Source organism: Glossina fuscipes, unplaced genomic scaffold, assembly GCF_014805625.2.
Source record: "Glossina fuscipes isolate IAEA_lab_2018 unplaced genomic scaffold, Yale_Gfus_2 28, whole genome shotgun sequence".
Lineage (NCBI taxonomy): Eukaryota > Metazoa > Arthropoda > Insecta > Diptera > Glossinidae > Glossina > Glossina fuscipes.
The window spans coordinates 11,134,791-11,160,472 of NW_023998423.1; the positions used below are offsets into that span (position 1 = coordinate 11,134,791).

Sequence of the window (25,682 nt, forward strand, 5' to 3'; positions counted from 1 at the left end):
AGTGCACCAAATTTGAACCACACAGGTCTATTGTTTGGATCCCACTCTATATAAGATTTGTCATGAATGATAAGCTCTTCAAGAAAAGGTTTAATATTTCATATTTTATGATGCAAATTCGTCCGTAGTAGCAAATTAACAAAAGAAAAAATGAACGGCAACGTATTTGGATCAAATAGGCCTATTAGTTACACCCTAACATATACAGGGGTTATCACGAAAAGGAAGCCTTTGTATAAAACTGGAAAGCAATAAAATATTCAGGAAATAAATATAGTTTGCTAAATCTGGATTGTGTCATGTAATGTTTCGGACATCCTCCAATATACGGGCCTTCACGAAAAGTATACCTTTGCATGAAAATAATGTGTGATTGCATGTACAATGAGCGTATGAATGTACTAGACAAAGTGGAGTAGGGTATTCCATGATCGGCTGTGCCCGACCATAATATTCCTACTTGTTTTTTTATAAATGGATTGGATTTCGTTAATAAATTCAAAAAAACAATGACTCCTAACTTCCTGCACTACCTGTTAAAAACATAACGGGAAGCAAACTATACCGGATAGAAAGTAAGATGCCTTAAGCATTCTAGACAAGTCGCTCGTGCAGTATACCAATAACTGCAGTGCCTTATTAGTCGCAAAGGTATATATGTATATATATATATGATCAATAATCCTTCAAACTGACACGTATATGTCGTCCCTAACAAAAAATTCGTGCTAGTTTTGGTTTAATCATCGCGGTGGCAGAGTGGGACAACAGCATCAACGTGCTATTGATGGCAAAAGTTATATGGATTGAAGTTCTCCGGACGTGGCTCCCCGATTCTGTTATCTGTTTGCAAGTCTCGAAAGTATGCTGCAGAGAAAAGGAGTTATGTATATTACGGGTGTCTTGGCAAATCATTTTATAAAAAAGTAATCGAAATGATTGCATCATACTTTGAGAAGACTATGTGCTGTGTATAATAAGAAGCAACACAATTGCCGCAATAAAGCAAAACATTTATCCTTCAGCTACATTTATATAAAGTAAGTTCAAGTTTGCAAACCTTCCAAAAATTGCAAGTTTTTTGTTTGGTAACTAAGCGTAGTGTGTCATATTTTTGGAAACAATCACCAATAGTAGCCATGAATTTGAAGTTGTATTCTCGACGTCAAGGAAGTGCAAAAAGGCCCCGGAAACAAATTACACTTTGTGCGGTTTTCAATTACAGTTATTTGAATGTGAAATAAAAGTGAGTACTGGGTGAGTTTAACTTTGGAACAATCGGAAACTTAATCCCATTTTCGGGTATAGCATTACTTTGATTTGAATATCGATTAAAAAGAATTATTAGGTAGTTCGGAAATTTCTTGCGGTAAATATAATATTTTTTCAGTTAGCTGAGACAGATAAGTAGGCGTAAACGTATTTACATTTATGTAGAACAGGCTTATGTTTATTATGTAAACAACTTTCAAAGTGATCGGGGCGATTAAAGTCGGTGTCTAAGAAAAATTTTACTTTTTTATTTCAAAAAAGGTAAAACAGCTGCACAAACTAATGCGATAGTGGACAACACACATTTGCTGAAATCGATTTTACGAAATTTTGTTCTGAAAATATTCAGTGAAAGCTTTAGCGCCTTGTGGTAGGCCAAATACCATTGATGACGTTAAGTAAAGGTTACGATTAAAGCTGATCGACACACAACCATTGGTGAGATTGTAGAGAAAAAAAAAAAACAAAGTTATTTCTAATACAAAAGAAGATTATTATTTTATTTCATAGTGAAAACCGGCAAGAAATTTCTGAACTACCTAATATTATATACGAGGCGTCATTTTTATTATCTACTATACAATTTTGGTTGTTTGCAATAAAATTTCCTAGCTCTGAACGCATAGGAGCTTGCGCTCCTCTAAACTTCGTTGCATTACAACAATGCGCTTGATGAAGTCCATGATTTTTGAAAAACTGTTTTCGAAACACAAAATAATAATTTTTGTTTTTAGTAAAATAGTTCTAGCAAATCTTTCTAACGCTTTTAGTCCTTTTTAAAGAGTTTTGGAAATGGCCAGAAAATCTTTACCCACCCCGAAGGCTTTGAGAGAGAGGAAGCATTAGTTTATCAATTTAATCAATATCAACTTATAACAGTGCTCTAAGAGGGCTTATTGCGCACCCCTACCCACAGAAAATTGTTTCTTTGTGATGAAGGTGAGCTGGTGGTCTATATTTAGCAAGAAAGAATTTTACTTTCATTAAAATCGATTAAAATTTTAGACAGTTAAACAGTTCCTTGGCGACAAGAGTCTTTGAACATTTGCTTCTAATGAAAGTGCTTATATCCTTCCGCTGGTTGCCATGTGTAAGTGAACTAGCAGTTTTTTGAGGGTGAATACTTAAGATTCACCCTTAAAGGGACTACAATTTTATTGCTTGTCTACTTGCATAAATTTTTTTTGTTAGACTTTCTTCCACCTTTTTTTTTTTTTTATAAGCTAGAATTAATTAATGATGATGTTAGCGCCTTACGTACCTCTTCTCTCCTATTTATTTTTCTTCTCTCATATCTCTCTTAGCAGTTACTGTTCTAATCTAACCGTATTGTCCATGACATTTATTATGGCTTCTCAGCTATGACTTTCATAGCGTATGAATGTGGTTTCGACAATGATTTCATTTTTATAGCCGCTAACGTAGTAGGAGAATGTATTACGTTTATCATTTCTTAACGGGCATACATAAAATATTTATATGCAATATTCCTCTGTTCAGTGTTTAAGCCCTTGAGATGCCTTACGAAGCCTGGAGATTTGGAAAAGTTGCTATGTTCGCCTGTGGATTGCATGTGGATTTTCATTAGACTAAGGATTTTTTTTTTTTTTTTTTTTTTTTTTTTTTTTTTTTTTTTTTTTTTTTAGGTAGAGGCTTTTCGAGATTCGTTGTAAAGCGAGTGCAAGTTTTTTGCTTGTTTTTCTTTTTATATAAAACCACAAAATTAAATATTAGAAAAAAGGAAACCACTAATAACATAAAATAAAGTTCTACAAAGACGACGAATTTATTGCGATTATATTTGAATATCGATTTCATTACTTTGATATTTAAGAAAATTACTTACTTAATAGTCAGTCCAATGTTTTATTTTACACTTTAGAGCAACGCATAAAGATAAAAGTACATTTTCACATCACTACATCGATAAAAAAAATTTGTTTTTTTTTTTTTGTTCGTGGGATGGAAAAACTATGTCAATCACTTTTTGTTCAACTGATGAGCATTATTGAACGGACTCAGAATTTTCGTTATACAAATATTCTTTACAAACATCAAAAGAGAAATGTCGCACCTCCAGACAGCTGGACGTCAACTGACAAGCTAATGTCTACATATGTAAAATGTTATATATCGATTTAGTCATTTATCAAATTCCAACATAGTTGGCATCAATTGTCTATGCAGTAAATTTTCTGGAAATATAAGCTTCAATGCGGGCTAACATGCATGGAAAGCGAAATGAAAGCACAGTTCTTTCAAATTTTTTCATATTTAGATATATTAAGTACGTTGATGTTGTTATTCCCTTTTCGAAGCAGGCACCAACTGCAATTTATTTGAGCCGCCCCTATTGAAGAATCGAAATATATAAGTTTCACGAGAGCATTTGTAGCAATGAAATCAAATGAAATCAAAACTTTTTTTTATTTCGCCATGAAACTCTGAGTAAAATATTCGTCCGGTTGAGGTTGAAGTGAGCAAAAGTTTAATGCATATATACGAAGCCATGAAAATAATTGTTTGTTACAAATGTCAAGCATCGCCTAATGGATTATTAGAAAGCGTAAATTTTTATTCATTGCTGACGAGCAAAACTTATTTTATGAAACCAATGAGAAAATTGTGTACTCGCCATTATTCATTTAGCCCGATATGTGCCCTTTGACCAACATGGATGATTGTCAATACCGAGCTGCGTGGAAGAATTTGCAAAGTTTCTACCAATTTTGAAGTCGATATCTTCACTTTTGTAGCAGCACGCACACCACACAGAGGGACAGACTTAGTTAGATTGATTGAGAACTTCACACTGATCAAGAATATATGTAATTTATAGGGGTTCTCCCTTTGGGTGTTGCAAACATTATGACAAAATGAGTATACCCCCATCCGCAGTGATGGTCATAAAAATATTTACGGCAAAATTTTAATTACAGAAGTAAAAATTTCTCTTTTAATATCATTTTTATAGCAGTGCGAACATCTGTATGCAAGTTTTGACTTTATCGCTGTGCTTTTGATATAAAATTGCTGAAAGCTTAGCTGAAGGTGGGCGACAAACACACTTTGATGGATAAGCAAGGCGAGTTAACATGTCTAACTCGATATGGTATTTGATATTGATTAAGAATATATATGCGCTTTACATGATGCTTAGAACTTCCTTGTAAGCAGATGTTTTAATAAAGGAATGAAATTTCGATAGTCGACAATATTGAACGGGTAGGGGCAAATGGAGACATTTTATATAGCCAGCAGTGTTTATTTTTGTATTCGATGCAGTTTGGATCATAAGCAAAAAAATCTATATGTTCCTACTTTTGGGAACAAAAGCATCCTCCCTTTACGTTGTAATGCCCGCAGATCCGCCGAACGATTTGTCTGAAAGGTATATTTTTTGAAAGGTGTTTGAAGAGGAAAAATTACACTAACGAATACTACTTTTTTATCTTTACAACGAGTATATTCGTCCACCATACATGTGGACACGGAAGGATTGTGGCAATTGTAGTAAGAAAAGGGAAAGCGTGTAGACGTAATTCGTTGCCATTGTTTCGCTATAATCAAAAACTTGAAAAAGAAATTCATACACATTTTAAGTACTTTTCCAGACAGTGTACGTACGAACTGTTACCGTATTACGGTAACAAAATTTATATATAAAGCAAAAAAAAAAAAAAAAAAAAAACTACAATTATTATATGATTTGTTGAGTCGTCGGCAATTCGTTTTTAAACGAATGCAAGTTTTTCGCATTCATAAATGTTTTTATGCCGCCAGCCACTATATATTTTTATGCTCCATTAAATAATAAACTAAATGATATTTAGGAATTAGCACACAAATCTTTTCAGTTGCATCGCTCATAATGTAGGTGAATGTGTTTCTTTCTATTTTTGAAACGTTCGAGTTACGTCTGCCACGAGATATAAAGCAAGTGTCTTCTTTGCCGGCTGTCTGAGCATCTAATTTTTTTTAAACAAGTTCAATGAACTTGAAAAATATGCTTTAAACAAACGTAAAAAGAAATCTTTTCACATCTAATATTAGCTAAAATATTAATAATAGATTATAAATTCATCGTCAACAAACAGACTTGGTTGTTGTTGCTAACACTGTGCAATATCTCGGAAGATACGAACAGTTAATACAACTACGTTAGATAGTAATGTAAGCTAAAGATTTCAAGGGTTAAACTGTATATATATATATATATATATATGCAGTTAAACTATATATAAATATATATATATATATATGTTTGTAGTCAAGCTGCATGTATGTTTCCCTATTAAGTTTGCAATGCCAACTATTACGCTCCAGTGTTCAACAAATACTTCAAAGCTTTGTTTGGCTTTGATTGAAAATTTCTTGAACAATTTTCATTCTACTTAAATGAAGATAAATCACCTGTAGTAGAGACCACAGCGGACAAATTTGAACTAAAGAACAGATTTCCCAAACAGTTGTGTGCTTGCACATCACGCCCAAGAGCGCACATTGATGTGTAATAAGGAGAGAGTAATAAGAAGAGAGTTGATGGCGCACAACTGATACGGAAGGGTTGGGTGGGTTGTTGCGCCGAACGGCACGATGTATTCGATAAGCTGCTAACTGAGGCGTGGCTCTATAGGCAACCACTACAGAATATTATAATCGAAAATATTTTGTCGAACTACAGCTTATGAGCAGACTACAATTACATTCCAAGAGCTTACTGCAGATACGTTACGGATGGATTAAGGATGGGATAGTGAAGAAAACACAAAGGATTTTTAAACATTAGTAAATATATTAAAAATTGAAATCATTAATGCCTCGACTTATTGTTCGCTTGCCAAACGCTTACAAACATCACACGGAACTGCTGCTTCGGCTATGCAGCCGACAGAGAGCAAGATATCTCGATGTAATATTTGATCGAGCTCTAATTTGTTCATAATCCGAATGAGAATTCTTGTCGATAGAGATATCATTTCAACTAAAACAATCAATCAATTTATTCGTTGCTTTAACGTTAGATTTATGCAAGTCTTTCAATTTGACTATTAAACTTTCTAAATCTTTACAGTGCCAAAAATGAAGATAGAAAGATGAAATTTGGCACACCCATTCCCTGATCTATTAAGAATATGCTGTTAAAAATTGGGCGTGATCCGTTGACAGGCACGCCCACAATGCCACAGAAACTAAAACAACTTGAGATAACTCCGAATATTTTTTCATATTTTCATCCATCACAGTTGAATCAAAATAGCAAAAGGGGGAGCGTCACAAAAAAAGAGCATAGTCATATACATTTTCTATATTGTAGCATTAAAAACCAATATATGACATGTAAAGATATCGGTTTTTTCTTATACTGAATTTTTAATATCATAAATCCGACTGCTGTAAATCTTGTGTTAATTATATGTTATTTAATTTCTTTTGAGTCGAAGCTTACATATCGGCGTGCGTTCTTTGTATATAGCACGTTATTTGAAATGTTATCAGCCGAACATATTTTTGTTTACCCTTACGCCTTATCTTCGGGCAATTTTTGTCGTTGAACCTACTCTTTTAATACTTTTTTTTCCTCTCTTATTATCTTTTATTTAATTGTTTATTTTTTTTTTTTTTCTTTCAAGAAGTGTACTAGAGTTGTGTTGAAAATGGAAAGCGATTGTTAATCGTACTAAAATGCAGGCAAGAGGAAAAATCTTACAATTTTCAACCACAACTATCGTTCTCTTAACCGTCAATTGTTTAAAAAAGATACACGGACATGAGAACCAGAGAATTACCAACAATACCTCAACTGACTCTCTAAAAACAAAAATTTCCCTAATCAGTCTATCCGTGTTTTTATACTTAAATTCCAAAAGGATCGTAAAATTTCGTCGTTTAAAGTAACAATCCTACGTCATTGATCAATTAAAAGCATACAAGGTGACGCAAGCTAGATGTAGCAGTGTTTGTATATTTCACAGCTCATATCTCTCCCATTCTAATAAAGCTTGCCCATGTCCAGAATTCTCATTAACAAATCCTTGGATTTTTATATGAGCGTGATTTTCAAGTCGTTGTATGCAACTGAAGCATCTTTGAACCTCCATTTAAAATCATCTAAAGTTTTCTGCGCAGAATATCAAATCTTTAGGCGCGGTAGATAAAATAGAATCGGTTTTGTGGCTGTTGTTTGCCTTATAAGCCACATTTACTGCTGAATGATCTGTAGTCTCTTTTCAAACTTTGCTTCCTCCTGAAATTATCCAAACATGATTTTTATATTAGAGGTTCTGATTTTTATATAGAGGTTCCATCCTTCAGGTTATCTGTTTATTTACATTACATTACTCTTACTCCTGATGGATGTAAATCAATTTGGCCCATTTATGATCTCGTTATTAATATGAAGATGAACAGAAAGGAACTTGAATGAGGAGATTACAGCTCGTATTCCACGTTACTTTTCGGTTCGTTACGATTCTCTTTTTGAAAATATTTTTAAGTTAAGTTTGATGGAATTAATGCGCACAATGCAATTGAGAAATTGATTAACCTAATCTAGTCGTAGATTTGTCAATATCTTGTTGTTGCCCATTTTTCATTTCTGCCCATAAGTTCTGACGATGATTACATCTTTCTTTATAAAAGGAAAAAGATTGAGGTGAAAATACAAGATTATAATTTTTTTAGAATCAATTATAGTTCTTTGTATACTCAAGAAGCTCGAATTCTATTACTTACTCACATTGAAGACTGTGTCTCCCTTTTTTTTGTATTGTACTGAATACGTTGATTGTCATTTCGTCCACTTGTTTGTCGAGAATATTTCTAGGCTTCTTGGTGGTTGAGAGAGTTAAAATGTATTAAAAATAATTTATTTATTTATTCGGCTAACAAAAGGCAGCTGCCTTTCTATTCATGGTATGCAAAAAAGCTAAGTTAAGGTCTTGTGACCTAAATTTAACTTAATAATATCTAATTCATTAAGAATAATGAAAAGCTTATAGTTATTCATATTGTACATTCATACCTATTCAACATTATTCATATACATATTATTCAGAAAATAGTTCACTTTACAATTACGGTGAATGGAATATTTTGATTCGGCTAATCGAATCAGAAAAGGAAAATAAATAGTAAAAGGGGTTAAAAAGCTGAGTTAGTTAGGGATGAAGTGCCCGCGCTGGGGAGAATTAAGATTAATTTCGCCAAGCAAACCTGATGACGAGATTGTACAATTGACGAATTTAATCACAAGGCGACACCAAGCGGAGACTTGCACGAAGATATTGGAAGACTAATAAGGTTACCTATGGAGAAAGAATGCAATTGGCGCTCTATCCTGACTTAGTAAATATAAGAAATTGTTTCAATCAAAACTTGGAGGCCACACTATTAACGCATACTCTAGAGTTGGCCCCTATCAAGGCAATGAATAAACTTTTAGTTATGTGTGGGTCTTCAAAATCACGAGACCAGCTTTTTGTTAAAAACAAATCCCAGAGTACATCTGGCTTTGTTAATTATCGAGCGTCGTATATGTAGATGGAAAACAACATCCAAATCTGTAAAGTATGGAACATCTTTAATGATCTCTGCTAGTATGGTGTACATAGTCCGCGTATAGACGAACTTCTAGAAAATCACAATTTCTTACATTTACGTATATTATTAGAGAGAAATTCATCCTTCTTCAAACTATAAAAGCTTCTAAATCTTGCTTTAGATAATCCGGTGCTACGTCAAAAGTCACAGACAGCTTCACGTCCTCAGCAGACATTAGGACATGTGAGTACTAAATTACAGACCAAAGATCGAGCGAAGATGAGCGGAACGAAGAGAAGAGCGAGATGGCCACTCTGTGAGACTCCAGATAAGATAATTATTTCTTTAGATAAAATGATTTTATAAGTAACGTGGTTAAGATGGCCTTTTAGATGAGTATAGAATCACTATCAATCAATATGTCCGGAAAGTCATATAAAGCATGTCCAGGAATAAACGAGTCATGGTTTACTTAGAGACAGAATTTTTTGAAAAGAGTGAAAAAGAACAGTTCTCCAATTGTACTTGTTTTTTATGTTGTCGCTAAACAAGGTCTTCTTGCAGTTAGTACAAAGCCCTGCTTAGACAACGAGGTTTAACATTAAAAACAATCCTTAAATTTCGTACAGTTTTGTATGCATCTGACGGGTGGATTATTTCCCTTGTTTTCTTGCGAACTTTTTCGAGCAACTATAGCTTTGCTTTTATTGATAATTATAATGTTTTCCTTAGTATAACTCTCTCGGAATTGGAAATATTTCCTTCGGTTCGTAGTCTAAAGTCATTTGTGTATTGATTTTATTTGCCTTTTTTCATCGAAAGTTGTCCGAATACTTGGAAGTGTAGTTATATGTTAAGACTACGCTATTCATTACAAATTATTGTGAAATTGTCTATCGTACTAAAAAGAAAAACTGTTTGAAAACCTTATAATAAATGGATGAGTTAATTCCATTAAATCGTTTGCTTCGTCATGTCAACGGGTTTTTATTAGCGACAAATCCATAGTCACCAGGTTTTTGAAAGTTTCCTGCCATATGATGACAGAGTTAGTCACGGTTTTTGAAGCTTTGAAGACAAATCAATTTTGCTTCCGCTCTTATAAACCGATAAAATTTTTATCTTACGGCTCGTAAGCAGAAAGTGTTCTTTAATTCCCGTCTTTCTAAGCTGGTTTGGCTGAGCCTTTTCTTCTTATTATTTTTTAATGATCTCCGTAACCAAACTGACTGTTTGGGTAGACTAATGTATGCTGATGATTTGAAAGTTTTTTTTGCTCCTCGTATATGTTAGACGGTTTTCGTCTCGTCAAATCTGATTTACTTTCGTTGGCTGAACCGGGCTATCGTAAATACAATGTCTTTAAATATAAATATATGCAAACGTATACCTCTTTCGGTAGAATTCCATCCATTTATTTCCATTGTAATTGAAATGAAGGGTTTGTCGAGTCCGTTCAGTCATTTTATAATGTTGTTGTTGTTTTTTTGCTCTATACAAGGTACTTCGATTTTTATACCAAGCCAGTACATGGTTTTATGGCATTAGATGACAATCGAGAGTTCGTGATGGTCACTACACACATTAGTCTGTGCTGACGACGCATTTAAATATATTTTTATTGTCTCGTCTCCTAGCTATGATTATTATATTTTAGTTAATGCCTTTTAATAAATTCCGTTGTGTTACTTACTTATTCTGAAAATTATGAAAAGAGAGATTTATTAATCATTACATTTATTGCTCTCTCTTGAGCTTAGGCACAAAGTAGGCCAGAGAAAAATGCTTAAGCAAATTTTTCAAAATGCACTGCAGAGGTGGTCTCAAAGAAGATGTTTAGGCGAAGCGAACTTAAATGGTTTAGAGCATAACGTATGCGTATACTTGAAGTAAATTGCTTATAAAAATTATGTACAACAATAATCGCGACAGTTAAGTGACCCCTTTCTTATATTAAACCATGAAAACCGTATGTGTGTCTATAAATTACTCTACGCATTTGTAGTTTATCGCAAAAGGAAATGTATTTTTAATCCAATATAATCGTTAATTTCATTGCAATCATCGTACTTATTATTGGAACAAATGTCGTCGCAGTAAAAAAAGATGTTAAGACGAATTTCCTGATAGCTATCAATCTTATTTCTATATTCATATATATAAATATCCACTTATATATATGTTCCTCTTTGTAGAGTAAGGGACTAGTAGGCATTCAACACTTTTGCTTACTGTGTATATATGTGATAACATTTCCAGAGTTTGGATATAAAATTTTTTCTCAACTATTTGGATTTTTTTTAAAAAACGTATCTCACTTGTTTCTTTTACAAAGGCTTAGCTTCTAAGCTTTAGTTTTCTTATTCAGTTTTCACAATTGTAATAATTCAGATGGACAGACAAATTTGAAAGAAAATTTAAACAAATTTCCCCCAATTCAAGTAATTATTGTTTACTTTATGCGTATAAATAAACAAAGTGATCGATTTAATACACCCTTATGCATGTACATAAAGAGAGCAACAGACAACCAGCGGGGATCGATTTAAGATAGTCTACTATGAGATAGGTCAACGCAACGTGATAGAGTTAATGCATTTCAGATTTTACTTTTCTTCGATGAAAATTAACAATATGCTTAATATTGAGGATTAGAAACATGTTAAATTCATCGTCGCGTTTGTAACAATCAAAGACAAACAAGAATGCATATATTGTTGATCATCATCTTAAGCATCTGCTTTAAAATCTTATATTATTATATAAATTCGAATGGATTTAACTAAGTCACTCCGCCCGTTTGTTTTTTAGACTTCCACCAGGTGCAATCGTAGAAATTGAAATTGTGAACTAAAACTCTTAGTTGATTGCTGAACTATGTATTTAATAGCGGTCGAGTAAGTGATACAGAAAAAGGGAGAAATCCTAACTTACAACTTTAGCATGATATTGATCTAAATATTTAGGAATTATATGCAAAAATGGTCCTGATCGCATCCACAATCAACCAAGTTCTTTCAGACTACTACATATCAGCATAAGTTCGAAGGTCATACAAAGTGGCGCATTGATCGTACGATAGGATGTACATACGATACGTCTGACGATATTGAATATATCGAATCGAATGGAATTTTTTTTGGTTTTAAATAAATTCTTCTGCCCCTTAGAAAGGAAAACTTTCGGAACCAATTGGTATAAAACTTTTGGTACTAACTTCCTTTAGTCACTCGGGCAGGGTATGATTATCTTAATGGATTTTCACAGCCGAACTATTTGATTCAAAATTTGTTAAAGCTTGGTGAAGACACTTTCAATAATTTGAAGTCTGCGCAATGGCGAACTTGGTGTACCTTTAGTAATGTATATGAAATGTAGCGCTCGTCTACGCGATATAATAAATAAATAAACTGTAAACAACTTATAAATAATACTATTCAAGTGCATATACGCAAAAGTTACGTATACATGAATGTTCGTATATTAGAATATAGATTCAATACACATTTGTGCCTCTATCTAAGGCATTGACAAGTATTTAGAAAATATAAAAAAAAAAAAAATAAAAAAAATATCACATAACGTCAATACTTTTTAATGAATTTTTCTTACTGTTGTTGTTTCGGGAAAATGGTTAAAGTGGGGAGCAATGAAGAAAATAACAAGCAAAAACGCGGGCAAACAATCTAAATTTCATGAATAATTTATAAATCATATATATTTGGACAGCATATGAAAAATTAAAAAATATGGATATTGTGATTGTACACGTTTGTATATGTATGTCTCTGAATGGGTTATATTAAAAATCAAAAAATCAATAAGAAAATCAATAATAGAAATGCTTGGCTTAATGCGAATCTTTAACACTCATAATCTAATGGCGTATGTTTATGTTAGTAGTGATACCATGCGATGACAATCCCAAGCTGTTATTATCATTTCAAGTTTCATTGTTTGTGTTCAGCGTTATCTAAGAACTTTACTTTCTCCTTGTTGGAGAGAAGTTATAACTATATGTGTGTTTATGCGGTATATAGTTTATTATGACATCCATTATTCCTATCATAACAAAGGGCTACAAAGGATGGAAATGAATAAATAAATCTATAAATAGATAATCTTGTCTAGAAAATCTACGTATATATGTATATATGTAAGTATCACGGACGAATGTTCCTTAGAGTTGTGATTGTACGAAATAACCATCAAGAAAATAATATTTGGATTGGTTCAAATTTTTTAACGCCGGTCATAATTGTTTGAAAGATCGTATATATCGTGTAGCTGTAAACATATACAAATCTTCGACATGCAACTTGGCAACATGTGAAAGGTAATAGCACAAATTAAACTTTTATAATGTATATATATATATATATATATATATCGATATTATATCCAGGCAAAACTTTGATATGAAGTTAGAATTTAATTAGTAAAAATTTCATACTAAAACCAATCAAAATCTTGTTGTCAGAGATATTTTATGGCCATAACCATTGATTAACTTAACCTCATAAAAGACAAGAAAAATATATTCTTATAAACAAAATGTTGAGGTCGTACAGACGATTTCAACGAATTGACGGGTGAATAGACAAATCGATTGCGCTACTTAGGTTGTTCAAGCATACAAGCACTTAAGACAATGCCCATTGAACATTTGACAAAGATAAGCAAGTGTAAGTGCTTTAATTAATATATTTATCATGTAAAACATAATGAAAACGAAAAACGAACACAATCATGTACATAATCGATTCCAATTCTTCTGCCATTGTATCCAATGCATATATGAAACTAACCTAATTCCATTATAGAAATACTTCAAATAGATGATTATATCTTTTGCTAAGTGTACTACACAATGCCGGCTAACAAATACATCATAAGCAGCCAATATTAGGTAGCATCGCTAAAATCAAATGTAGGTTAATTTAATATTTTACCACACGTTGTCACACACAAAGTCACATTATTAGCCTGGATTTGACGCATAGCACTCGGGTCTAGTATCGCCTGGTACAGGGTGTATTGAGTTTATGCTGGATAATACCCGGACGGAGTTGAGGTAGACCCTACTTTTATTATACCGTTCTATTTAGAATCATTTTCTGAACCGATCTAAGCTTGTCTGATAACTGTCCACACATTCTTGTCTTCAAGGTACAGATCACAATTTTCGATGTATTCTGATAAAATTTGATATACTGACGTGTTTTGGCCAAAGAACGAGCGCTATTAAAACGGTCTGGATCGGACCACTTTTTCAACTACTCCGCCTATAGCACTTTATTTTGATAATCGATTATAAAAAAAAACATTGTAATTTTTAGAATTTATCGACGAAAATCGGACAATTGCATGATGAACCCTTTGTCACATAACCGATGCAAATTCTTTTATAATAAAAACTGGATATCGAAATTAATCTGATCGAATTTGAACTACGTAAGTCTGTTGTTTGGGTCCCAAACGATGCAAGAAAGCTTTGTATGGCAAAAAGTTCTAAGTTTTAATATGTTATGGTGAAAATTTATCATTGGTGTTTGGATCATATAGATCTATTTTTTACAAGCGTCTACACGATCTACATGTAGGGGCTATTGCCGCAAAAAAGACCAATTAGTACAGCCACTGGAAAATAAAAAAATTTTTGGTAAATAATTTAAGTTTAGTGAATTTAGACCACGTTGACGTCTAAGTACCCTCGACTGTGAGCGTTTCCACGAAAACTATTTATTTACATAAAGATAATGCTTCATTTTTCGTGTATTATGAACTAAGCGAAATGTTGTTAATTGCCTAACGGTATACCTTGCCATACCTTGACTACAGCATCCTTACATTTTTTATTTTACTTTACAGTTTTTCGCGTCCTAGACCGTCTTTGTCATGAATCAATTTGCAGGATTTTCTTTATACAGAAAATAAGAAAAAACACTACAGTGAGATATGGCCCACAATTAAATGCACTACATTGTTTCGCTTAACATAGATATTCATGCAACGATTTTTCTTTTATATGGAAAGTTTCCGAAAACCAATTTCAATAACGTTCGTCCTTGGGCCAAACCATGTTGATGTTCCAAATTTCATCAAAATATCCCAACCATTGCGACCTATAGGTTGAACAAAGGAATACATGACGTACAGGTCGAATTGGTACAATAAAAGGTGGGCCTATTTCTTCAAGTCCTTCTCAGTGTTGCTTACATCCGGTCCAACTCAATGTACCCTCCTTGTACCATAATTGGTGTAGGGCATTAAAAAAAATGCTTATATTTTTCTTCTTTTTCTGTCTTTTGCGTAAATCTATTCGCCACACTTATGAGTAGACAACTCTCGATTTCTACAGCGCGATAATGCATCTTCTCATCTTCTCATGTTTTCAAGGTTTCTTCACCAGAAAATCAATTCGTATTATATTTCAACAAGTAACGCTACTTATATTTGGAATTTGAATATTACTGCTTAAATCTTGTTTTGGATCATTTGAAGGCATAAGAACGAAGGGAAAAAAGCGCTCGTTTAGACCAAACGCAAAATTCGTCTCTCATTGATTACTAAAAATACTAAGACGAAATTTAACACACACATCAATTATAGAGTGTAGTAAAGAAAAAAAAAAAAACTATTCGCTTGGATGAACCTGGACGATTTAATCCATTATCTTTTTTAATCGCAATCTTATACTATATATAATACTTTAAATTGTAACTGTATATAGCTCTCTTCTGAAAATATTTAAGAAAAAAAAAGTAACAAAGAATTTACCATTCCACGCCTAAGTGGAATTGATGAACAAATAATCTCTTCATATAGATTTGATTATCAAAAATGACGCGAATACGTCGATCCTATATAGTATTTATTGATATATTTGCATGAAGCATTAGCTATTATACAGCCAGTGCAAAATATAAATATACAACAACAATATTCAAATGAAGTAAATTCTACCAAGCCGAGAAAGAATGTTAAACATTTACAATGTGATGACAATACTTTGTCTGAAAACTTATTTCAATGTGGATGATGACATTCAATTCGATATATAAATATATAATTTACCTAAAATAATGTTGATAGCTAAGTAGAGCATTGCTTGAGAATTGATTGACACCCAAACTAAAGTCATATTTCTAAACTAAATCACAATAACTTATACAATAAAATAGAAAAACTTGGTCTAATAAAAGCTTTTTACCAGCCCACCCTAAAGAGGACCACATTCTTCTCATTCCAATGAGAAGCAAGTGTAACGCATAAAATAACAATAATCTGGCAAAGTGTTAGCAAAATCTCGTTGCAATTTAAATGCAATGGTTAAACTCATGAATAGCAAATTTTGTCCTAAGACGTATTTACCCGGATGGAGCAGCTATCTAAATGTGCACTTTAAGCAGCATCGATTTGATGTGATTGCTTAAATCACCCATCGAGAGTTGGGTTTGCATAATACTCGGAAAGGAAAAAAAGTGCTCATAATTACTTATTCCTGCATTGAGACAACCGAAAAGGACGGAAATTCTTTGAAACTCTTAAAGAAACATTGAAGTCGACCCATTCATTAAAAAGTTTGCTCCAAGAATCTTCTACGCTTGAGACTAGGTAAATAATTTAGAAGGGTGTAAAGATAAATTCGCATTTAAGTAGCAAACACACCTACCATTTCTGTAAATCAGGCAACACCCTGTTAACAACGCTCTGTTAAATAATTACAATTGAGATACAATGGGATTTGAAAGCGTACTCCGTTCATATTAAAAAAAGGAAAATAATTTTGTGAACATATCATGAATCTACATGAAAACAACTTTCAAACAAACTAAACAAATTTAAATTCTGCCTATGGGAGCTATTTTTAACGGTGTTTTAAATTTGGTATGTTAAAATGGGTGTAAGTGTAGTATAGTACTAGAATAGTATAGTACAGTATAGTATCGTATATCACATTACTGTATATACTATATGCTGGCATAGTACAACATATACTAGTACAAAATACGTTATACTGTAGTATAGTATATTTTAGTACAAAATACACTATGCTGTAGTACAATATATTCTAATACAAAGTACATTACACGGTAATATAGTATAGTGCAATATATTCTAGTACAAAATACACTATACTGTAGTATAGTTTATTCTAGTACAAAACACACTATACTGTAGTATACTGTAGTGTAGTATATTCTAGTACAAAATACAGTATACTGTAGTACAATATATTCTAGTACAAAACACACTGTACTGTAGTATACTGTAGTGTATTATATTCTGGTGCAAAATACACTATACTGTGGTATAGTTTATTCTAGTACAAAACACCCTGTACTGTAGTACATTATATTCTAGTGCAAAACACACTGTACCGTGGTACATTATATTCTAGTACAAAACACACTATACTGTGGTATACTGTAGTGTAGTATATTCTAGTACAAAATACAGTATACTGTGGTACATTATATTCTAGTACAAAACACACTGTACTGTAGGATACTGTAGTGCAGTATATTCTAGTGCAAAATACACTATACTGTAGTACATTATATTCTAGTACAAAACGCACTATACCGTAGTATAATGCAGTGTAGTATATTCTAGTACAAAACACACTATACTGTAGTACATTATATTCTAGTACAAAACACAATATACTGTAGTATAATGTAGCGTAGTATATTCTAGTACAAGATACACTATACTGTAGTATTGTTTATTCTAGTACAAAAAACACTATACTGTAGTATACTGCAGTGTAGTATATTCTAGTACAAAATACAGTATACTGTAGTACAATATATTCTAGTACAAAACACACTGTACTGTAGTACATTATATTATAGTACAAAATGCACTATATTGTAGTATACTGTAGTGTAGTATATTCTAGTACAAAATACACTATATGGTAGTATAGTATCATCATGTTGACTTAATAATTCTATTGAGATGGATGCATGTTCAACTAAAAGTCTCACCAACGGTATGCGGAGTCCTTTCGTTACATAACCGTCGTCAAAGTCTTTTGACCCCCTTCTTATAAAACCTAGTGCAGTTTTGGTCTTTTTGACTTCATGACATGACATCAAGATTAAAAGTCAGTTTAAAAGCATTACATCGAGGTCGGTATCGCATAGGTTTGTGCGAGTTTTTAGACGATTTGATTAGACTATTCAGACAAAACCCATAGACTGTAAATCATTGCTAATGTGGGCGAACCAAGAAAAAACTTTAATTGATTTTCAAATTAGAGAACAAAGTTTCTCTAAGAGAAATTTAACTCTAAAGTAAAAGATTTAAAATCGAATGTAGGGAAATATGAATTTTTACATAATTGCGAGGACTTCATGAACCAATTTAACTAATGAAAGCGACCAAAATTATTTAATGCCAAGCTTGCTGCGACTCTAATTTAATTATTAATTATTTTAAGAGACAAAACTTGATATTATGAAGCGAATGACTTTTGCCCATCACTCAAGTCAAAAATATATGTATAATATATGCATAGTGATGTGTTTTTTTAAGCTTGACAAACATTTAGGAAATCTAATATAATTTCTTTTGCGGTGAGCATAAAAAAAAAAAATTCGACATTTATACTAATCTTCTTTTTTAATTTGCCTCATTCACAGAGTAAAGGATAAAGCAGATATTCCTGACCAAGCACATTAATTAAATGCTGCATTAACATTGCTTACAAACAGTCACTCGGACAGTAGCTTTGTTGTTGATTCAGTGTAATAAAGAAAATTCTCATGCGGCTTGTGTTCGCAAATACCACAAAAGCGTATACATGTAGATTATCTTTTCTGTTGAATAGTATTTGTACCTCTGGTAGTTCTTAGAAAAATTACACTCGCTTTAGACCGAATATCTTAACACTCAGCATTTTTCTCAACTTTACATATTTATTTATTTATTTACTTCTTTTTTTTTTTTACGAATTTACACTTTTCACTTAATGGATGTATTTTCAAAATATTCATAAGATTAATGGTACGATCTTTTGAAATGACGACATACCATGGCAGCCACAAAGTATTTGCTTTCTTGTAAAATTTTGCCCAGTGTTGCAAATCGAAGTGGTAGACTGCTATGACCAAAGCAAATTCCTGCAAGTGTTGTTGTGATCACTTGATCACGTGATATAATAGTGGAATAGGATTACGCTTAATATAAAGAACTGGAGTGCTAGCAGAAGTAGAGTTAGGAGCTAGCATTGTTTATTTGCTTTCGAATTTTTCTTTAATGTATTTTCAAAGTTCACAACTATTAGCGAGAATACCTCTAGGCTAGTTTGCCCATTTCCCAACTGACTCGGTATTCAAGGTATTTCTATATTATGTTTATTGTTCCTTACTTTGTTATTGACACTCCTACAAAGAAGTCTTGCTGTTTTGCATGTCTTTTATTACCGAAAGGATATCTTCAACGATAACAGCGCACAATGTTTTCGGCTTGAAGAATATCTTTAGTTTCGGTTATACATTTTAACTCACTGATGTGTAGAGTGTATCTCGTAACACGACAGGATACGTTTGCAATCATTGCAACCCCCTTGCACACCAAACCCAAGATACCAACAATTATTTTCTTAAATTTCAATTTTTATTGTAATTACCTTTATAAAAACATATGTACTTTGGCCAACACCCCTTTCTGGCGCGCAGAGAGTGAGATTGTCGCAAGAGTTGACAAACATGTTATTATTAGATTTGTTTTTGTTTTCTTTTAAGAATGGATAAAAAATCACTACAAAAAAAAAAAAAAATTCACTCAAATAAGGAAAATATTAAATGTACCTACGTCCTCACTCCTACACCGTTTTATTCGTTATGGTTTCTACTTGAAACCCTGCCATAAATTAAATTCAACTAACGTTAAGGGTATGTAATGAGTCGTCGCCGCACTTCATGAATTCAGCCCTTTAACTCATCAACGGACAGAGAAGAAAAACTTTCAAACCGACAGATAGTATGCAAAAAGGAAAAAAAAAGAAAAAAAGAGTAAAGTAAATTGAAAAACACAAATGGTGGCATGATTTTTTTTTTTTTTTTTTTTTTTGTTTTTTATTTTCTCCTTTTAACAATCTGACATGCAACAGGAATGAATCATACGCCAGAATGGAACAATATTCTTGATTGCTTTGGTTTTACATGTACTACCGAAAGAATAGGGTGAAGTAATTACATCGTTTTAGTTGCTTCTCACTCATAAGTAGACATTGCAAATCCCGTAATGTATACAAATTTTTGATCAGCGTAAGATGCTAAGAAAACTTAGATAAGTTCTTAGCCGTATCTGGGTAAAAAAGAAAAAAAATTCTAATTTTACAAACAAAAGTTATATATGTATGTATATATGTGTATGTATAGTTATATATATAAAATTATAATTATATATATATATGTATAGATAATTATTAGTACCGCCTTTTGAATCGATCTGGCCAAGTCCGTCTTTCCGTCCATTGTTATTAAAACTCCCATTTTCACAAGCACTTTTATGTGTGTTCTTAGTCCACGAACATAGACCAAATTTCGAAAATGGACGCAATTCCAGTAACTCACATCATATCAATTTAATATTTTGCGGGGATTATATGGAAAAATGTATTGCACCTCGTATATGGGTAGGAAATGCCATTAATTAACATAACAATTTCAACACTTGATCTGATAGATATCACAGGCATCCCAGGCGATTACCTACTATGGGTCTCTTACCTCATATCGCACAGAAAATAATATTTATTTTTAAATTTATGAAAAACGCTAGAGGGAAATTTTCGTTTGACTTTTTTTATGATAAAAAAAAAGCAGGATATAATTTAGCAAACACAACATCTGCTTAACCAGCAGTGCAATTTAAGAAGAACTATAACATTTTTGCGTAACCCAACACATTGCATTGCTCTGTGGATGACCTAGATCATGTATTTTTTTTTTATTCATTTTTTTTTTTTTTTTTTCTCTGTGACTCTTGGCATATACGAGTGTGTACGCAGGAAAAGTATAATTTTCACATCTTTTCAGTCAATTTCTTTTTTCTATCTTTATAAAAGCGTTCTAGTTTTTGCAGCAATTTGTTGCTTTTCAATGCGTTTTGTTTCTTTTGAAGGAAATTAAAAAGAAAGAAAAAAAAAAATTTAAATTTAAATTTGTTTTCAATTTACACTAAACAAATCATAAAAAATTCCTAACATAGAACTAAACAAAAATGCGAAGTAAAAACACAATTCTTTTTCTTTTTTTTTTTGTTCTTTCAGGCGGCCATCAAACTTATCTGTAGTTTGGACAAGGCGTTCGCGACGAGTCGCTTCAGCGCCTTTACCTTGGGAACCAGATATGATGAATCCGTTAATTGGCCATATATCGTGGCCGGTTCCCGATAATCATTCAATCTCCGTGACGCTTTTCAAAGATGCGCGTACTCATGAGCTGGAGGATAAAGATTGGACCTTTGTCATTGAAGACGTAAGTGTAAAATTTTTCTTTACTTCTCTTTGCTATAATATTTTCTAACACCAACACGAGAACTACTCAGTGAAACCGATATCTGTCATAATAAAATTCAATTTGAAATTCGTTCACTGGCTTTGTTGGTTTTCATATGGATTTTTCAGTGACAACTCGAGTATCTCGCAAATATACGCCGGGAAAAAGAAGAAAATAAAAGTACTATAGTGAGACACAGCTCGCCATTAAATAGGTCACTTCGTCGTGTACGAAATTTAAACAAAATCTGGCAAAAATTGCAACCCGTAGGTTGAATATGAGATGACAGGCGAGTGGATAGGCGGACAGATAAACATAAATAGCTTGAAGAAAGGTGGGTCTATTTCAAATATTTCTGGATGTTGCATACGTCCGCACTAACTGGATACACCCTTATACAACAAGTGGTGTGAGGTCTAATCAGGCGTATGATTCAGCCATTCGTCGTTACGAGTGCTCAACAAGTCAAACGTTCGTAATGAAGAGTAAGAAATCTTCTTCACCTGTGAATTGTTTATTAAATCAATTATTAACCATTTGTCACGTTGCTATCAAGACATTGATTACATTTTTGGAGCATATATTGCTCAGCCAGTTTCGGTCGATCAAAATTGATTGATGAGCAGTTTAGGTGCAATTTGACGATCATCTAGCTTTGCCGCAATTAATTTTTTAAGTGGCCTTCGTCTCGCTTATAGTAAAATTTATTAAATTCTTGCATCTCCCTATAGACGATGATTTATTTCTTCGGGTTTTGCCGGTTGCTGACGGTTGCTGGCAGTACAAAAGATATTTGACAGCCTTCGTCTAATTGATACGCTAGTAAGTCACTATCGCTCAAACAAGAAATAAAAACGCAATACATAATAGATATGTTAGGTTGGCGAGAAAGTTCTGCCGTATTTCAGTTGTCAGGCCAAGGTTAGGATGCGTCATGCACGGTCTTATTATTAAGCGTACCTCGTGTGCGATATAAGAGGATTACTATTAATACACTTCATCGGTTAGATGCAAAGTTCAGACTGAATAATAAGCGCTGGATAAAGCGATGCATTTGGCATTAGTTCCAGGAAGAAAGCAGCGTATCCGTCGCTTGTGGAAAACTTGTTGGACATGTTACGAAATGAGTTTGTAAATGTTGTTGATCTAAGCGATAGTGACATTCTGCGGCCCATGTTGGAGACTAACCCACTCTAACCACTGTATAGTGCAAACGAACTCCACATTCATCCTTCGATTGCTGAGGAACACATCAAGCGTATTCAAGTTGAAATATTGAATACATGTACGTAATAATACGACGTACGATGGTCGATTCACTATTCTTAACTTAGTGTTTTTTTTTACTTTTCATTTTTAAAATGACCGATCCTTCAGGCGACGTCCCCTATTCATCTTACGCTTCGAATTTAAGTTTTATAGAAAATATCAAACTTTCATAAATATCAGAGGTAAGAACGGCTGGAATAGCCACTGAGATTTACCGTGGCAACAGGAACCAAACTAGTTTTTCCAAAACTATAATCCTCACAAACTTAAAATGTCAGATCGAATCTGTGTACAGTACGTCGATTATACAATGCAATCAAACCTCATAACTTTCAAAAAATCGTAGAATAACTGAACAAAATTTTCTAATAAGAGAAATGACATCTGTTTGACATAAAAAATCTCTTCAAGACACGGAAGAAGAAGGTTGCATTGACCGTATGTACGTTACGTCTGCGATACATGTCAAACGGACCTCGCAACTTTCAAAAAAGCGTAACTTTGGATAGCACACCTGCTGTGGTTGGAGCGATAGAATAGCTCGATTGTTTTTGCAGATTCACGAGACTGTAGTGACTTCTTATGATACACTTCTCTACTGTGAAAAACCCTAGGACACCAAACACAGCACAAAACACGTACGATGATAAAAAAAACATGTATATAACAAAGACGGAAGAAAATGGAAAGAGCAGATAAAAAAATTCTAAAATGCTATTCAATGTTCGATCGAACTTTTCCCACATATTTTAAAATACAGATTTCAGATGTATGTGTAAAGTGTTTTTACACATATCGCCGAAAGATGGATGGAGGGTATATTCATTTTGTCAAACCGTTTGCGACATCAAGAAAGAAGCTTCAGCGACTCCCTAAAGTATATATATTTTTGATCAGCATCAACTCTGAATTGATTTGTTTGTTTGAATTGATTGTTTGTTGTAAACATTCTCTTGGTCTCCAAAAGGAAGCTATGGGCTTCAATTTTGACGGAAGCATGCAATCATAGAATAACATGAAGGCTCTCATGCCAGACATGAAATTGTCCACAGCAGAGATAGTAGAGGATTTCGATCGAATACTGTTAGAAGCTATTATCATTTCTGCTCTTATGCAATGGAATTTATTTTTCTGTCATTCACAGCAAAAAGATACTACCAAGATTAACACACAATGGATGACTTTTTCATTCAAATTTTGAATTTTTCTTGATAGCATCGCAGCTCCTTTCCTGGTATTGTAAGAAATTTTTTGAATTTCTTCAATTTCTCTTGAATTATTAAATATCAATTCTTTATATTGCTTTATTAATACTGCTAAGCTCATTATCTAATGTACATTTATTTATATTAGAGCCGATAGCCTGTGCTGCTAGTGCTCAATGTCTTCTTCTTTTTTTTTTAGGCTAAGAATTTATTTCATTAGTCTAAAATTATAATAATAATAATAATAATAATAATATTTAAATGAATATTCGAGTATGATTGAATGTGTTTCGTTTCTTCCAAGTCTGTTTAGTTGTGTTACGGTATTGTGTCATTCTGTGATACGACCCGAAAACAACCGATCAATCGAATGGATATCATGCATGCAAAAAGTGAGCCAAGACCAAAATCGCTTACAAATCAAGGAGATTTTAATAGTGTTCGTCGATTATCGTAGTGTTGTGCACTATGAATGCTCTTTTACTTGCATGATTTTACTTGGAAGAAATAAATTAAACTGAACTTATTTTTTGGGCACAGCAGTGACATCTTAGCTTGTCATTGTTACTTATTTATTATCCGCTAGATCGACCATTTTTGATTTTTCCAGTTTTTTCTTTCTTAAGCTTACTTAGTTGCCATAAATGCACATCGATGATGTTACGGACAATGAATCCATCGTTAAAGTGAACAACACTTTATAGTGTGATGTTAGAATTCGTTTATATTAAAAATAGTGTTAATAAAATCAGCTGATAATAATTCTATTCTGATTGCCGAACTTCTACCTACAACAGCGAAAAAAAGAATTGCTTTGAATAATTTCAGCCGCCTTTTTCTTCTGCCCTTCTCCGATTTAAAACGTGCTCGAATTCCTTAAGGCCAAGCTAATGGCATTGCTTTTTAAAGCACTTTACTTTTAAGACTGCCAACTACTTCAGTTCAAGTAGAAAGGAAACGCGTCCTCAACATTCAATAATATGCATAAACGTTTCTTGCTGTACGCTGTTTCAAATGCATGCAAAAACCTTCAGTCGTATTATATCCTGTGTTAATATTATGCTTATATGTATTGATTTTCCGCTTTAAGTTTTTTTTTTTTATTTTTTTTTTTTTAGCGGTTCCTCTCACCTTGATATGTGAGAAAATGAGGATTCTTATCAAGAATATGCAACAACTATGAAAAGAAAAAATAAGTACAAACGTTTTAGAGCAAGCGCGACCATTAGATACCGTACGCCACTTCGCCTAATACAATTCTTAATTTACCTTCGCGACAAAATAATACCTTGATGCCATATGTAACGGCACGAGCAGCTTTATAAGGAATCGACTTCAAAAAATCGATAGATAGTTATTCTAAGACTAAGGCTGATTGCAGAGATAGTAAGCAGTTTCTTTTTCTCACGTCCGAAAAAGTCTGCTACAGCGTCACTTTTGTCTCCTTTCGAATGCCTGCACAAGTAATGGAAAGATGAGGTACTGAGAACAATTACAAAATAAAAACAAAAAAGAAATGAAAATTACAAGAGTTCTTCGTCTAACCACTTTTGCTAAATAAGCCATCGTAGCAAGTAGTGGTCCTAAAAATTGTCATTTCATTGATATATCAAAGGTGAAGCATAACCAAGATCGGGCAGACATCAGCGAGACGTATGGACAAATAAGTCTAACTGGATGCAGAAAAAGATTCTGAATTAATCCGCATAATAAAAGGCGGAATTGTCTTCAAGTGCCTCCTAGATGTTACATACATCCATACAAATTTAATACACCCTGCAGTATAAATCGTATAATAATTGCATGACTTATTGCGACCTGTAATAGCCTTCTTCTTGAAAACATGGCCATCCATTATTCTTAATAATGAAATAAT

The 25,682-nt window shown here is 33.0% G+C and overlaps 1 protein-coding gene across 8 annotated transcripts in view; it reads left to right on the forward strand.

Annotated features, from left to right (window-relative positions):
• Nucleotides 1-25,682, forward strand: part of LOC119636803 (EH domain-binding protein 1) — a 65,143-nt gene that overhangs the window by 22,574 nt on the left and 16,887 nt on the right. For all 8 annotated transcript variants that reach the window (XM_038032427.1, XM_038032436.1, XM_038032433.1 and 5 more), the window contains exon 3: nt 21,104-21,311. In XM_038032427.1, coding sequence (XP_037888355.1) covers nt 21,104-21,311 — 208 coding nt within the window. The remainder of the gene's footprint in view (nt 1-21,103; nt 21,312-25,682) is intronic.